The sequence below is a fragment of the Diadema antillarum genome, unplaced genomic scaffold, assembly GCF_040938485.1.
Source record: "Diadema antillarum isolate AM-2024a unplaced genomic scaffold, OU_Dant_1.0 seq00001292_RagTag, whole genome shotgun sequence".
Taxonomy (NCBI): Eukaryota; Metazoa; Echinodermata; class Echinoidea; order Diadematoida; family Diadematidae; genus Diadema; species Diadema antillarum.
In genome coordinates this window covers 256,773-272,151 of record NW_027272071.1, presented here as the reverse complement: position 1 = coordinate 272,151, position 15,379 = coordinate 256,773, and the positions used below count along the sequence as shown (strand labels likewise).

The window sequence follows — 15,379 nt, the reverse complement described above, 5'->3', positions numbered from 1 at the left end:
TCATTTTTTTTAGCATAATGAAACATTTTTGGCCTACTCTTTCCAAAGACATGGGTAATGATTACCTTTACACATGTAAGAATTTGATTGTGGAATGTGCACTTTTAAAATCAATTGTTAAGCATTTTTTTTATTAAAGAATAAATCATATCAATTAATTGATTTGCTAAAAACAGTATTCATTTTACAGATAATTTTCCCTTCCATCTTACATATGCACTAACATGAAATATGAAAAAAAAGTTTAGCTTTAGAAAAAAGATTTCTAAACCCTGCAGAATAAGTCGACAACATGCAAACAAACTTACCATTAGAATGCATTTATAACTTCATAGATCTTTCTTCCGGTCACACAGATCTCAAAATGGCCCATACGAATACTTTTCATTGTATTTTGGTCATTTCTATATGAAATCAATATTTCACAGCTATGTCACTCTTCCACTCACCAATGCTGTAAAGGTATTTAAGTGTGTGAGTGTGTGTGCACTTAGGCCTACTCCCTTATCTATGCATAATTATGTTTGGAAAACTTCCACAAATACACATTTGCCCAAATCATCCCCCCCCCAAAAAAAAAAAAAAACCAACAACAACAACAACAACAAACAAACGAACAAAATCCGTCGAATAGAAACTGACAAAGCACACTAAAAAGGAAACTCACAGCATAGTGTAGCAACATAACTAGTCCTACATAACCTCAGTCACTTGTAATTTGTTTTGCTGTACATTTTTTTTCAGCATATTCAACTACACATTATAGAGAACAATGACAAATTAGTTTAAGAGCAGTTTCAAGTACAAGGAATGGTGTAAAGCATACTAGTACTTGACATTTGTCCAAATCAGAGACTCCAACCCCAAGCACCTTCTGATCTGGAGATTCTCCCGCCTGAAACCCCTAGCTAGCAAACGGGAGACTCCAACTTGATGTGCACGAAGCGCGAAGTTCCTTGTGGCCGAGGTCCAGCTCTAGGGTTCTAGATGTTATCTCGTACTATCTAAGGCTTATCTTTCAACATACGATGACACTAAGTAAAAAATCATTTCAAGCGTGAGAAATTAAATCTCAAGCGGGAGAACAGGAGATTTTGCAAAAAATGGGCTTTTGGCGGGAGATCTCCCGTCGAAAGCGGGAGAGTTGGAGTCCCTGCCAAACTCAGTTGAAATGTATTACATACGTACATGTATCAGGTTTACATTCACCATTTTGGAAAAGTCTAAATAAACCTTTTTACTGACAATGTTATCACATTCTTTTCAGAGAATTGATGGAGCAATGGCATATTCAAAAACAAAATAATATCCTTGTCCTATATCTGTACCTTACCACCTGTTCTTGGTGTTTAATCATATAAATGTGAGTAAGGTTTTTATATTCGTTATGTTCTTGGTCAGCGGCTTTACACACATCATGAGACACTGCCAATGGATACAGGCACCTCATCAATTCCTATATCTGCCAGCGTGGGTCTTTGCATCACATACTATCAATGTAGGGGCCATTTTTGTTCTATTTTTATCATATTGCCCCACAGCACCTTCCAAAGACAAGCAACATTTTCTCAAACCAATAAAGAATTCAATAACATGGCAAACTTGCAGAAATTGTTTCTGTTGAGGAGTGGAAATAATTCCTTTTCCAGCATGACTGCATGATTGTGATCACATTAACTGGTATCGTGTGCTCGTAAAGGCTGGAACCAACGTATTGTAAACAAATCATACGTATAATACCACGTGACTGGAAAACATTCGTATGATCTCCGTACAGACTTGCCTCATCATGATGAAACACTCCAACCATGGCAGAAATCCTTATCAGGTCAGACTCCAATACATGTAATTGATGTAATTAATTATGGCTAATCACAGCGCAGCCGGTTCAAGACCTGCTGGGACAACCATTTCATATGGGGGAAATCGTCCAATAATCATCCATTATGTGTTTCTCTTTACACCTCACCTGACGTAGCGGTGCATGGTGCCGGTTTACTGATAGAAAACTTTGAATGAATCAGAAAAAAAAAAAAAAGTTTGAATAGGCTTGAAGCAGTACTAGCAAGTATAAGGAGAAAGAAAAGTAATTCACAATTTAAGAGACTAAAAGAGTCTATGGAAATTTCCTTACAATATCCTATAGGGCATATTCTCAAACTTATTTTGGGTATCAGTCAATCCCTTTCTGTTAATTTGTTCTTGTTTATTATGTTACTTTAGATTTTTCATCACTCAACCTGAAAATATAAGACACACACAAAAAAGGATTTGTTAACAATATGAGGAACATAATTATTTACACCACTTTCCTTTACAGCTGTAGGAGATATTATAAACACAGGTAAGCATGCCTGTACAGTGACAGGGCAATTAAACTGCACATAAATTGAATATGAGACCATTCTGAAGCAAATAATTTTCACACATCAATAGATAATGTACTCTTAAATGAATCCCACAAAGATGGGAACAATCATCCCCCAGCATTCCCACTGATTTCCACTGATCAGTTACTAGCCATCCCCTCTAAGGTTGAAAATTGTCAAGGTCAGCACATGGGGGGGGGGGGGGGAGGGGTTATTATATTTGTTAGAACACTGGTTACAACATGAAGAATTGAGACCTATGATGTATTGTTTGGGATAGGTACATGATCATTGTGTTTGTATCACATTCCATATTTCAGTAGGCCCTAATATTGAAATTTTGAGTTTGCAGATTGATAATAGGGTACCGGTATGACAAACAAATGACATTACAGGCAAAACTTGTGTGAAAATGACCAAAAATAAAAAGGTAGTCTTTAGAAAATGGTGTATTTTCAATGATCTCTGTTATGTCTATTGTTTGATGCCTATGTCATATAGTACATGTACATGCAGGTAATATGAGACTATTAAGCTCATTTGCATAATTGGCATGAACATGCATACAGAGAAACCCAGCAAACTTTGTTTTGGGGGAATTACCAACTATTCATCCTTCCTTTAATGTAACATTTGCACTACGAGTAATCAAATATTTTTGTTGACAGTTAATATGCAAATTATGACATCATCGCAGAAGTCTAATATGAGACTGTGCATGGTAGACATTGTGTCAATGTTAAAATGACAATGAGATTATTACGTAAAGTTCTTCCGAACACAACACCACTGTCCAGATTTTTACAAAATAGGTACCGTGGTATCACATGTTGCACAAAAGTTCAATGAAAAAAAATAATCCTGATAGGCCTAGCTCAGTTGCAAAAAAAAAAAAAATTGTAAAAAATAATAAGATCCGCCGAAATATCACACAAAACATTGAGACCTGAGCAGTCTTTTATGGTTAAAACCATGAAAATTGTGAATTCAAATGTTTAAAGTAATCGTGTACAGTAACTAACAAACATAAAATGACACTTAAACTGGATATTATAGCACACCAAATTAATAGTGGCATTGATTTGGAAGCACTCTATTTTAAGTACACAAATATTAATTCATTAGTGGAAAATTGAGCAAGGAAAATGGGATTCCTACATAAATTTACTTGTACATACAGCTGTGTATTGTACTTTGTGATACATTTTTTATACACTTTGAATATAAAACAAGGCAAGTGCCATAATGTGTCTCGCCCATTCACGTACAAGAAATTTTAAGCGAATGGGATATAACAGATAAAAAAAGAGATATAACAGATAAAAAGAGATATAAAAGGGTAAAAATTTAAGGCAAAAAAGAAACGTGCCATAAAAACTTAACATTGGGCCCTTAAAGTTCGTTGACCCCTGCCTGTGACCTTTGACCTTGTGGAGACCATCCACTCCCTAAGGGACATCTACCATCAAAGTTTGGTCACAAATGGAGTTATGGATCAAAAGTTATGACCCATAATAGAAATGCGCCATAAAAACTTAACATTTGGCTCTAAAAGTTTGTTGACCCTTGCCTGTGACCTTTGACCTTGTGGTGACCATCCACTCCCCAAGGGACATCTACCATCCAAGTTTGGTCACAAACGGACCTATGGATCAAAAGTTATGACCCATAATAGAAACGCGCCATAAAAACTTAACATTGGGCCCTAAAGTTCATTGACCCCTGCCTGTGAGCTTTGACCTTGAGGTGACCTTCATATATGGTAACATGTGAAACTTTGTATGACCCCTCTTCCCTCGAAGTTTGATTGCAATTGAAGCCCAGAGTAAAGAGTTATTGAAGTTTGTGTAGCATTACGGACAGACGACGGACGGACGGACGACGGACGGACAGACGCCGCAGGCGATCTCTTAGTCTCCCCTCACCTCTGGTGGGCTCGACAAAAAAAACTGTCAGAAAAGAAAATGAGGTATTTTGACGTTGGCTGCAAGTTAATGAGGCAAGTCACTTGAAATCAGTCAGATGTCAATACAGTGTGTGCATCCATATTCACATTGGAAATTCACTTGACTATCACACTGAAATGTAGCTTTACAAATTACATATCATTGCAGTCATCACAAAGAAAGTTATTCTTGAGAAATGCTCCAGCATCCACATCCTTGACACTCAATCCAGTCAACATCTCCCTCATCCTCATCACAGAAAAATGCATCACAATAGTGACAGAAAGTTAGCGGATCCTTGTCAGCCTCTTGCGGCACTGTTTGTGTTGCATGCTTGGAAACTGTGGTCTTGGGTGCCTTTCCTTTGCTGCTACTTGGCTTTGTTTTTCCTTTGGTCTTTGGTGCTTTTCTTTGTTGTTTAAGTCTTTGGATTTCACAGATATATTCATCAGTGGTTAGTTCTCCAGACTTATGTTTTTGTCTCTTGTTTATCTGTTGTGGGCGATTTACTTTGGGAATGGGCTGCAAATCTGAGGACAAATTTGCATTGCAAGTGCTGGGTTGATACACCAAGTCTAAAGGATTCTGCTTACTTGTACTGGCAGCTGCCTGTAGAACTTCTGATACAGCTGGTGATTGACCAGTCACTGGAGAAGTGGCAGGAGCTGGTGTAACAGCCACTGCTGGTCTACCTTCACTAGGATCTTCACTGTCCTCTTCACTCTCCGTCACAATGTCCATCTGTTGCTCTGCCTGTTGTACAGTATGTTGAATGAACTCTCTTTCAGTCGTCTCTGATGGCATGTATGCGTCTTCTGGGATGGCATCGGGGTTAAAAGGATAGATGCCACATGCATGGAATCCAGCCGTGGCATTTGCCAATGTTGCAGTCTTTTTCCAAGCAGCTGTGAAAAGGGGGCCAAACCTGTGCTTGGTGATGTTCTGCTGAGGGTTCCTTCGCTTGAACAAGTTTGTTACTGTTTGAAAGTTGCTTTTCAAACTTTTGTACACTGAACGATCAAGTGGTTGCAGATACTTAGTTGAGTGACTAGGTAGGCACACAAGTATAATTTCATTGGCAATGCAATACTCCAATACTGCAGTGCTCCTGACATGGGATGCGTGTCCATCAATGATAAGTATCACTTTGCCAGCTATCGCATGGTTGCGGAAAAATCTGAGCCAGTCCAAGAAGATGTCAGCATTCATGTACGATGTGTCTGACATAGCAAGTTCTGAAGAAGGGGGAAGACCATATTTAAACTCGTCCCACTTTCTCTTTCCCTTCATTATGATATAAGGGGGAATATAATGTCCTGTACCGCTGCAACACCCAATAACTGTTACATTTTCACCCCTCTCTGAGTTGGTAATGGCTACGACAGACCGCTTGCCTTTCTGAGCCAAAATAGTTCCAGGTCTGTTTATCATTGGAAGACCTGTCTCATTGGCATTATAGATCCGTTCTGGTGCTTGATGTAGGTTTTCTCTGTCCAATATATCCCCAAGTATATTGAAATATTTGGATACCTCAGTTCTGTTCATGCCGCTTGCTCTTGATTTTGAAAGTCCTTCAGCCTTTCGTGGTACAATGTTGGGGTGGCGCTTTAGGAAGCCAACCAGCCAATAGCGCCCTGCAAGTTTGGTTTCCTTATTGAAGTTGTGCGAAAGGTTGTTTCGCTCTGCATATTCATATGCTAATGAACGAACATCAAGTCGACTTAATCCATATCCTCGAGACTCCATGGTAAGTATAAGTTGTGCCAAGTCATTTTCACTCTCTTCTGACAGCGCTGGTTTTCTGCCAAGTGGTACAGATGACTTTCCATCTTTCAACTTTCTGGCGAGTGTACTCTTTGGAACACCATAGGTTTTTGCTGCAGTATCCATGCCTAACTCTCCAGATTTGCATGCACTGATGGCCATCTGCATGGCATCACCTGACCATGAAGCACGATTGGTTTTCCGTACATAATTTACCGGCATCTGCATAAAGTAAACAGGAAATGGCACAAAACATTTAATGACTTGTTAAAGGGACTGTACAGTACTGGTTGAAGTGGGGATTCATGTGTTTTACGTTCCTAAGGGTGGGATTTCACGGAGCACGCGAACGATTTGCGAAGGACGCGAATGGAAAAATCCAGCATTCGTATCTTAGTCTGCAAAAGATCGCCAAACGAACGTGAGGGTTCGGAAGCATCATCAATTGTTCGCGAATGTCGTTTTTACTTCGGCGAGAACTTCAAAAAAGTTTGAAATATTTTGCGAACCTTTTCCGCACACTTGGTCGTGATTTGCTCGTGAATTGTTCTCGAAAGTGTCTTTAAAGCCTCGTCATATGCGCAAGACCTTTGCAAGACACGCGCGATGTTCGCAAAATGTTCGTGAAACCCCAAACAGACTCCGAAACTTTGGAGAATGTCTTGCATATGTTACGCGAAATCTGCGAAGTTTTTCCAATCATTCTACGACGTAATCGCAAACTGTTCGCGTACCTTTTGAGACATTCTCGCGAACGTTTAGCGCACGTTATGGGGGGTGTGTGACCTATACGTTTTCTACAAATAAAAATCATAGCATACATCTAAACATCAAACAATTATTAACAACAATAGTAACAAAAGAAATTAAAGACTAGCAAACAGAAAGAAATGTTTGATATACAAAAAGAAATCGCAGAATACACTTAAAATCAATCTTAAGTATGTAAAATTTCATTTGAACTATAGAGATTGTGTGAGGAACTGCAAAAAGAAAAAAGAAAAGATCAAATGCTTTACTAGTGGAGATAAGTCCTAGGAAAAAAAAATGTAGGCAAGCACACTGTAGAGAAATGAGAGAAAAGAAAGGAGAAATAGAGGAAAGAAAAAAAAAATTCAAGACAGCTTCCACCTCTCCTTGGGTACATTTTCTCCCATGATTATTGAAAACTTTTCGTTGTTTGCATTTTTACGTTGCGTGTTCTTCGTGTACGTAACATGCTGTACTTTAGCAATGATACACACGACATTCGCACATACGTCGTGGAAACTTCGCACAAATTGCGCAAGAATAGATTTCGGCTTCATTGTCGGAAAACATTCGGAGAAAAACTTTTCCGAATGTTGGGTTTTGTCATTCGCGTCCTTCGCAAATCGTTCGCGTGCTCCGTGAAATCCCACCCTAAGTGAGCTAGATAATGAGAAACCTCTTATGAAATATGAAAGAGCATGTAATTTTAAGAAGGATGCAACGTTTATTTGATGAAAATTGGTTTTCAAATGGCCAAGATATCCAAAAAAGTGATAATAATAAAAGACTACCGGTACAAGCCACAACTTTATTAGGATCTCTTTGTTTCACCTTGTTTTTGGATATCTCAGCCACTTCAAAACCGATTTTCATCAAATAAGCTTTTGATACCCCTTAGAATTGCATGCTCTTTGACATCTCATGCAGTGGTTTCTGAATATCTCGCAAAATGTTAAAAGCTAAATCCTCATCTCGACTAGAACTGTACACACCCTTTAAGATCCGAGGTGACGTAATTGTAATTCATTTACTTCATTTTCCTTATCTAAACTAGAGAAGCACTCTGAGAGCGCAGACCTCCGCCAAGCATGCAGCTCATTTCAACCACTGATCTTGTTCTTCCATAGAGATATCAGTGATTTCCACCCATACAAACTTATAGCATTGTGCGCTGAAAGTCGCCTGATCCCAATATCCCGGGTCCAGAAGCCTTTGTTACGGTACGTCATAAACCCTCAGCTACATAGCGCGCCTCGCCCTAGCAGAATTAAACTATTGAAAGCAGGCACTTTAGTGCGCGCATGCAAACCTCAAAAGTCAAATACGCGCAGCCTGAACAGTTAAAATATCAAAAATCCTTCATAAATTCCCCTAAATTCTTGGATCACTACCAAAATTCAATCATTCGTTAAGCTGGTATCATTCTAAACCTTTCCTTCAAGTTTCATCCAAATCTGTTAACTCCTTTTTTACTTATTTTGCACACGGACAAATTATAACTAGCTAACAAACACAGTAAACCAACGCCCAATGGTAGCGAAAACATAACCTCCTCCCTTGGCGGAGGTACATTGTAGGAACCCTAATAATTAATTTCTAACTTGATTAATAATGCTTGCAAGTTGGTTTTGAACCAAATAGGAGAGGTTTCCAAAAAAATGTAGCCACTAACATTGACACCAAACATCATGAAATGGGTACAACGTAAAACCTGTCCGCCATATTGACGTCTCATATTACCTGCGGTGGCTGCAGCTTGTTGCAGCACAGTTGGTCCCCTTTGAAGCCATATAACACGTATCTTTAGTGCAGGCAGTACACAGACCAATACTACATTAAACCATTCAATAAGCTTACGTAAAAAATGCAAAGAATTGAGTTCACACACAATAACTTTACTTACACCAGGGTAATTGGCGAATGTCAAATTTTATATCAAGGCAAAAAAAAAAAATAGTGTAATTTTTACATACCTTGTCAGTATTTGGTGATATTCTCAGCAAACTTTCAGTCAGCGAACAGGAGAAATATCAAGAACTAAGCACGGCGATAATATCAAACTATAGATGGCGCTATGCATTTGAGAAGTGGTTTAGGTGGAGTAATAGGGTTGTTAAGTCACGTGTGCCATATTACCTGCAGTCTCATATTACCTGCATGTACCATATTGGAATAAAGAAAATGCTAGTCATAAGAAGGCCATTCCCGAGTAATTCAGGACCATGATAGCTTTTTACGCTTTAGTCCTTTAGCAAATTATACCCAAGAAAACCCCAAATTTCATCCATTCTTACAAAAAAATATATTTAACTGAAAATGGAACAGAAAAACAAAATGCAAAATCTGACGGACGTGGTTGTCATTTTCCGGTTGCCGTGGCAACCAGCAATATCGGATATAGCTGAATCATATATCAAAATGTTTATAATAATATTTTCCCCAAATAACATTAAGGAAAAGTCACCAAATTTGACTGAAATTGGGCAAAGGGCGAAGGAATGACAAATGGAAATGAAGAGTTTGTTTGCAAATAAACGATAAGTCCATTTGCCAAATGGAGATATTTGCGATTAAAGGTCAAGAATGATAAGCATTTTTTTTTGCTTCTTTTGACCATAACTTCAAAAATGTATAACCTTTATAGGTAGTGACCAATAAATCATTTACTGGTAAAAGGTATTATTTTGTACTTTATGACAGAGACCGTACTTTAAAATCTTCAAAAATGGACCAATCGGTTTTTGCGAACAAACTCTTCAAATATAGTAGGGAGCATAATGTGCCCCTTGGGGCTTTATAGGGTTAAATCCTCCCTCCAAGGAAGGACCTATAACCCCTGGCCACAACGGACAGTAAGACAAGCCAGTCTTACAACTTACAAGGTAACATCACCCTATTACGGACCAGGGGAAAGATGGCGGACTTGCCCTAGCTGCAATCGAAGTGGGATGAAGAACCTGAAAAATAAAACAAAACAGTACAATATTATTGAGAAGATGGCAACGGTACCTCCATCTAGGCATATCACAATCCATAAAAACAGACACTCGATTCACAATTTACCACTCACATTACATCAGCACTATTCACCATCAGTTTTTATGAGATTTTTCTCCGTGTCTGCATGTAAACGGGATGCAACCTACGAGTAGATTGGGAGGCGATGGGGGAAAAAAGAAGATACCAAAGAGTGTTAACGATCACCTCCGCAAATACTGCAGTTCTTGCTAACCATCATCGTGTTACCATCGCGGCACACGAGTAGCCTCACAACCTGGCGTAACCATAGTAACTGCGGCAATGATGTAAGGAAATGGTGGACAGCTGCCTCAGTCTCCTTTCCGGAAGATATCACATGATCACTAAACGTCGCCAGAGGGAGGGAGGTTGTTTCCTATCCTTTCTTCTTCCTCTCAATTTACTAATTAGGCCTTAAGTGTGACGCTTAACATTGCTGCAGGCAAACAAAGTATTCTTCATGAACAACATTTCATTTTATCCAAAATAATGGACCCCATTATGTTTCGTTTTGTTTGTTTGTTAGTTTGTGGTGCTATTGTGACAAGCTGATAATATTATGGGCGTCCTCCAAGAGGTGAATTTATCCCTTAACAGCTTTGGAATACAAAGAATGGTACGGAAAGAGGAAATAGACATCTGTTACAAATCAAAGACTTGATTCTTGTCGCTTTTCACTGAGTGTTTGTGTGTAAAAAAGCAAATATAAGAAAATGAAAAATAATAAAACTCACGGTAAATATGGAAAACCGCAATATGAAAACAATAATAAACCCCATGATATGGTGAGCGTTCGAATGATATATCACAAAGTTAAATCTAACATTATATACCCTCAATTTTTCTAAAAGTTCACTTTGCACTTTTACAGATTTTGACAGATTTGCATATTGACAGCTTAATTCTTGATGCAGACCAGTTTTAGATTTAAAAGACTAGTATTTGGGGAAGTTTTCATACCTGGATTTTTTCTTTGATTTTTGGTATTTTGTATTAAGAATTTGCAGTACATTTTTTTTTCCTCAGGCATCTTTACAGTACATGACCAAGCTCCTTCAAAAGGCTCAAAGAATTACATGTTTTTGCATATATCTTAGTAACAAGTAGAAGGAAGGCGCATTTTTCCTGTAAAATTGAACATATTTATTTATAATGATATTCTTGTGTCAAATATGCCAAATAGAAATAACAAAACAGAGGCAAAAGTTTAAAAGGGTTGAAATGAGATAAATCTAAAGATTGCAAAGGTGAAGAATTGGTGGTTTGCTGGCATCTTAGACTCATCATCCTCTTCCTTATCGCCACTATCATAGTCATCATCAACATCATCGTCACCATCATCATCATCAACATCGTCATCATCATCATCATCTTCATCAATATTGTCATCATCATCATAATCACCATCATCATTATCATCGTTATCATCATCGTCATCACTACGAATTATACCACAGAGGTGAGAGGAATATTATATGTATAAACATATGTTTATATACAGTAATTATTTAATTTACTTAATTAATTATCTAATTTACTTAAATGATGCCTCGCTCGGATGACCTCACCAGTTTGATTAACTTGTTACTTTTTTAAGCATTTATACCATAAGTTAATCATAAAACATTATATACTATACTTTGTACATCCCGTAAACATTGTAATATTCTCGATATTTTGAATTTTGCATGTTACGTCACTTCTGACTTTGATACACTGTACTAAAACCCTATGTTATATTTTTGGAACCCACATCCTACAAGCTTTGCTTTTTAGTGGGTTCCTCATATTACACGTTAATTATATGTCCTTATACATTTGTGCATTATTGGTTCAAACTGACCATTGTGTGAAAAAACTTTTCTGCTTCAAATCAAATGGAATATAAAACTTGTACGAAATGTGGAATATGGAACGTGAATTAAAAAAAAAAATACGAGCCGTAATTTCCCCCTTTGTATTGTTAATTATGTATATTTATAGGATTTATATTTTTGCATAATGTATTTATCATTATGTATATTTTCCTGTTTTTTCTATAATATTGGATGTGAAATAATTATGATTATGTTGGGTGGATTTAATGCAATTCATTGGTAGTGAATTTCGGTAGATTCGTATAATTGAACGAATGATTAGAGTTATTTGTGTGTGTGTGTGTGTGTGTGTGTGTGTGCGTGTTTCTTTGGTTAAATGTAAGATGCTGATATAAGTTCATTTTAGTGGTTTTTTTTTTCTTTTCGTCCTGAAACAGCTGTTCATGTATCATGTTTGTGTGTAAATGTACTTGTATACATGTATATATTTGTGTAACTGTCAATTGTGGTGTGATGGACCGGGTCCACTGTACTTCTTTCCTTGTACTTACCTGCCTGTGGGCAGGTAGTATCCTAGGAATATTCATCACATGCTTTAATTTGCAAAGGAAATAAAGTATATAAAATAAATCTTATACTAAGTACATAAGGATTGGGAGAATGCAGTAATATTAGCAGAACACATCAATGAAACTTGAGAAAATCAGACAAGGTCAGGTATCCGTTTAAACTTATGAATTTTCGACGTTTTACTGCGGCCATCGCTTGTGATGTATATATGTAGAACAATATAAAGAAATAATGAAAATTCTACAATTATTTTACTTTTCTCGTATGATAAAATAGCACTTGACTTGCACTGAGGGGAATAAAAACCTTTGATATATTATACGTCAGTAACAAGTCGATGGAATGTAAACCTATATATATACCCCCCCCCCCCCTTTCCGCCGCTGTTCTCAGCCTTTTATTTTCATCTCATTTTTTCCAGCGCGTATCGGTTCAAGCGACGTCACGTGAGCGTGTGACGAGGAGCGCTGGTCAGAAACTGTTCACATGATGGCGCACTTGCTCGTGCGAGAATGGTACGACTTGGACTGCATTTATTTCGTCCATGAGTTTTAGACTTTGGATTTGAACATCTATAAATTAGCTATACTGATGGGTACAGAGTTTTAAAATTTATATCAATTGGGATAGGAATAAGAATACTAATTGTATTTTCAAAATTCAAAGCAAATCGGAAAAAAAAAAACAGAGCCGGGGGGGGGGGGGGGGGGGGCTACATTTTTTGCATAATAACTACATAGGGTGTAACCACTTTGCCACCCCCCCCCCCCCCCTCCCTCCCCGTACCTCGGAAGCGGTATCAGAAAAAAAAAAATGTGGTCAAGCTTTTGCCGATTTGCCAGCCGATGAACTTGAAGGGAATACAGTACATTACGCTGCAGACCCTCCTTTTTTTTTTGCTTGCTTACGGATGAAAATACAAACTGCCCCCCCCCCCCCCTCCTTAAAAACGCGGCGACGGCTGTAATGAATAAGTTGTGATGACATGAGAGTGTATGATTGGGTCCTTAAAGAAGAAGAACAATAGATGAAAGCATAATATACATATTTATACATTCTACATACTAGATATGTCTAAACTTATTATTGCTAATTGTAGGGTTGATGGCATCGCTAAATAATTACTGGAATGTGTGAGCCTGAGCATACGTCATCATTCTTTTTTTGTGCATTCTGCTTGTATGGGGTTTTTCAAAAAATATTACTGATTTAACTGCTCTTAAAGGACCACAATAAATTCCGCGATACACCGATTTCACTATCGATTCGAGCTTCAAAAAGATGATCAGCATAGTTCCAAGTTCATCGGACGATCTCGCTTCACCGGATAGGCCTATTGTACCGCGGTATACTCCTGACAGGCTGACACGTTTATTGTGTATGGTAGGATAGAGACTGCGATCCGATGCACTTCGGCGGATGTCCTGAAGAAGAAGAAGACGAAGAAGAAGAAGAAGAAGAAGAAGAAGAAGAAGAAGAAAACAACAACAAAAAACAAACAAACAAACAAACACACAAACACAAACCCAAACCCCAGTACAAAAACAGAACAAAGATCAAAGACTTTGCTTCGGCCTAGCTATTAGAAAAAAGATCTTTGTGGACATAATATTATATTCCAGCTGATGTAGACATTTGTCATTGATGCCGTGTAGAGGCATCACGATTGTGAAAGGAAGGGTTTCTAGCTATTAGATAAAAACATGTTATAGGAGAATGAAACCCAATTAAATTAGGCCTATATACTGGTGGATTTACGGAATGCAACTCAATAGGGGCCTACACACAAAAAATTACCCGAGTCAGTTGACTCATTTTAGGTCAAATCTACTGAGTCATTGCTGTTGTGACACACCTTTTAAGTTCTTCTGAGTAAAAAGACTCGTTTTACCGAATCTAAAGAGTAAAATGACGCACATCGAATTACAATAATGAGCCACGAAATCGATGACTCATATTGCATCATCTCTATTTGACTCAGTAACTGTTATAAATGAGTCAACCGACTCATTTTATGTGACATGTGAGTCCAGTGAGACGATTATAATCGATCATGTAATAACTTCAAGCAAAAGAATTAACTATTTTTCAGAGAATATTTTCTGATATTTCTGATTTTGCCGCGGATGGTAAATTGCATAATTTTTAAATATTTATAATTTCATATAATTTATGAAATATTCAGCTCTGTTATCAGAACAGAATTCTTGAATAAATGGATAGAAAATATATTTCAAAACAGTAACCACATACATAAATACAATTTTAAGACATGGGTATATATTAGAAGCATTGTCTCGTGATGTGTAGTTAGGTGTTAGGAATAAGTTAAGAGTAGGTTAGGAATAGCTAGTTACGAGTAGTGATATAGGCTACCACAAGATATAGGATCTGATTCCTATACTCCGTCTACGGTCGTGCTGCATGCGTAGGTCAGCGACTGGATCAGCATGCTGAACAAGAGACGTTTCAATCATTTTGCGTTTCGATTCTCGCACAGTGAGTCGCTTGACTCAGCATACTGAGTCGCTTGACTCATTTAGTGACTTTACTGAGTAAAAAGACTCAATATTTGGCAAAAGTGTGTCACCATGCACAGACAAACTGAAGACTCAGGCAAATGAGTCATTTGACTCAGCTGTTTGACTCAGCTGTTTCACACTTGGGTCAATAGTGACTCAGTAAGCGTGAGTAAAAAGACTCAATATTTGGCAAAAGTGTGTCGCCTCACGGACAAACTGAAGACCCACGCAAAGAGTCATTTGACTCAGATTTTTTTTTGTGTGTGTAATACACAGCGACGGTCACACGAAGAAAAATATTCCGTTGTGCCGCCATCACCGCAGAAAAGACAACATGTAATTTGATGTCACGTGCGGACACTATAAGGAAAAAAAAAAACCTAAGAAACTTGCCAAACAAACATTTAAGTCTATTTTCACATTTTCAGCCTAGACACAGCAATTGACTCACTTCATTTTAGAAGCAGGGTGATTTGAATTGGGGGGCTACAATAACATGGATAGGCTAGGTTATGGTACTAGTAAAATCACCAACATGTTCGAAGAAATATCAAGTATAATTAGGCCTACTGGTACAATAGGGCTATTACTTTCATTAAGAATTAACTTTTGTGGAATTCTCT

At 37.8% G+C, this 15,379-nt stretch overlaps 1 protein-coding gene across 1 annotated transcript; it reads right to left on the bottom strand.

Annotated features, from left to right (window-relative positions):
• Positions 1-4,473: 4,473 nt before the first annotated feature.
• On the bottom strand, positions 4,474-8,834 carry LOC139707983 (uncharacterized). Its single transcript, XM_071619975.1, has 2 exons — positions 8,803-8,834; positions 4,474-6,301 (listed from the first exon to the last, which is right to left on the bottom strand). Exon 2 carries the CDS (start codon positions 6,299-6,301, stop codon positions 4,499-4,501), a length of 1,803 nt encoding a protein of 600 aa, XP_071476076.1. The 5' UTR covers positions 8,803-8,834; the 3' UTR covers positions 4,474-4,498.
• Positions 8,835-15,379: the final 6,545 nt, after the last annotated feature.

What these genes read in the sequence shown, in the direction of transcription:
- LOC139707983 (XM_071619975.1), bottom strand. Translation starts at nt 6,301, where the DNA reads ATGCCGGTAAATTATGTACGGAAAACCAATCGTGCTTCATGGTCAGGT.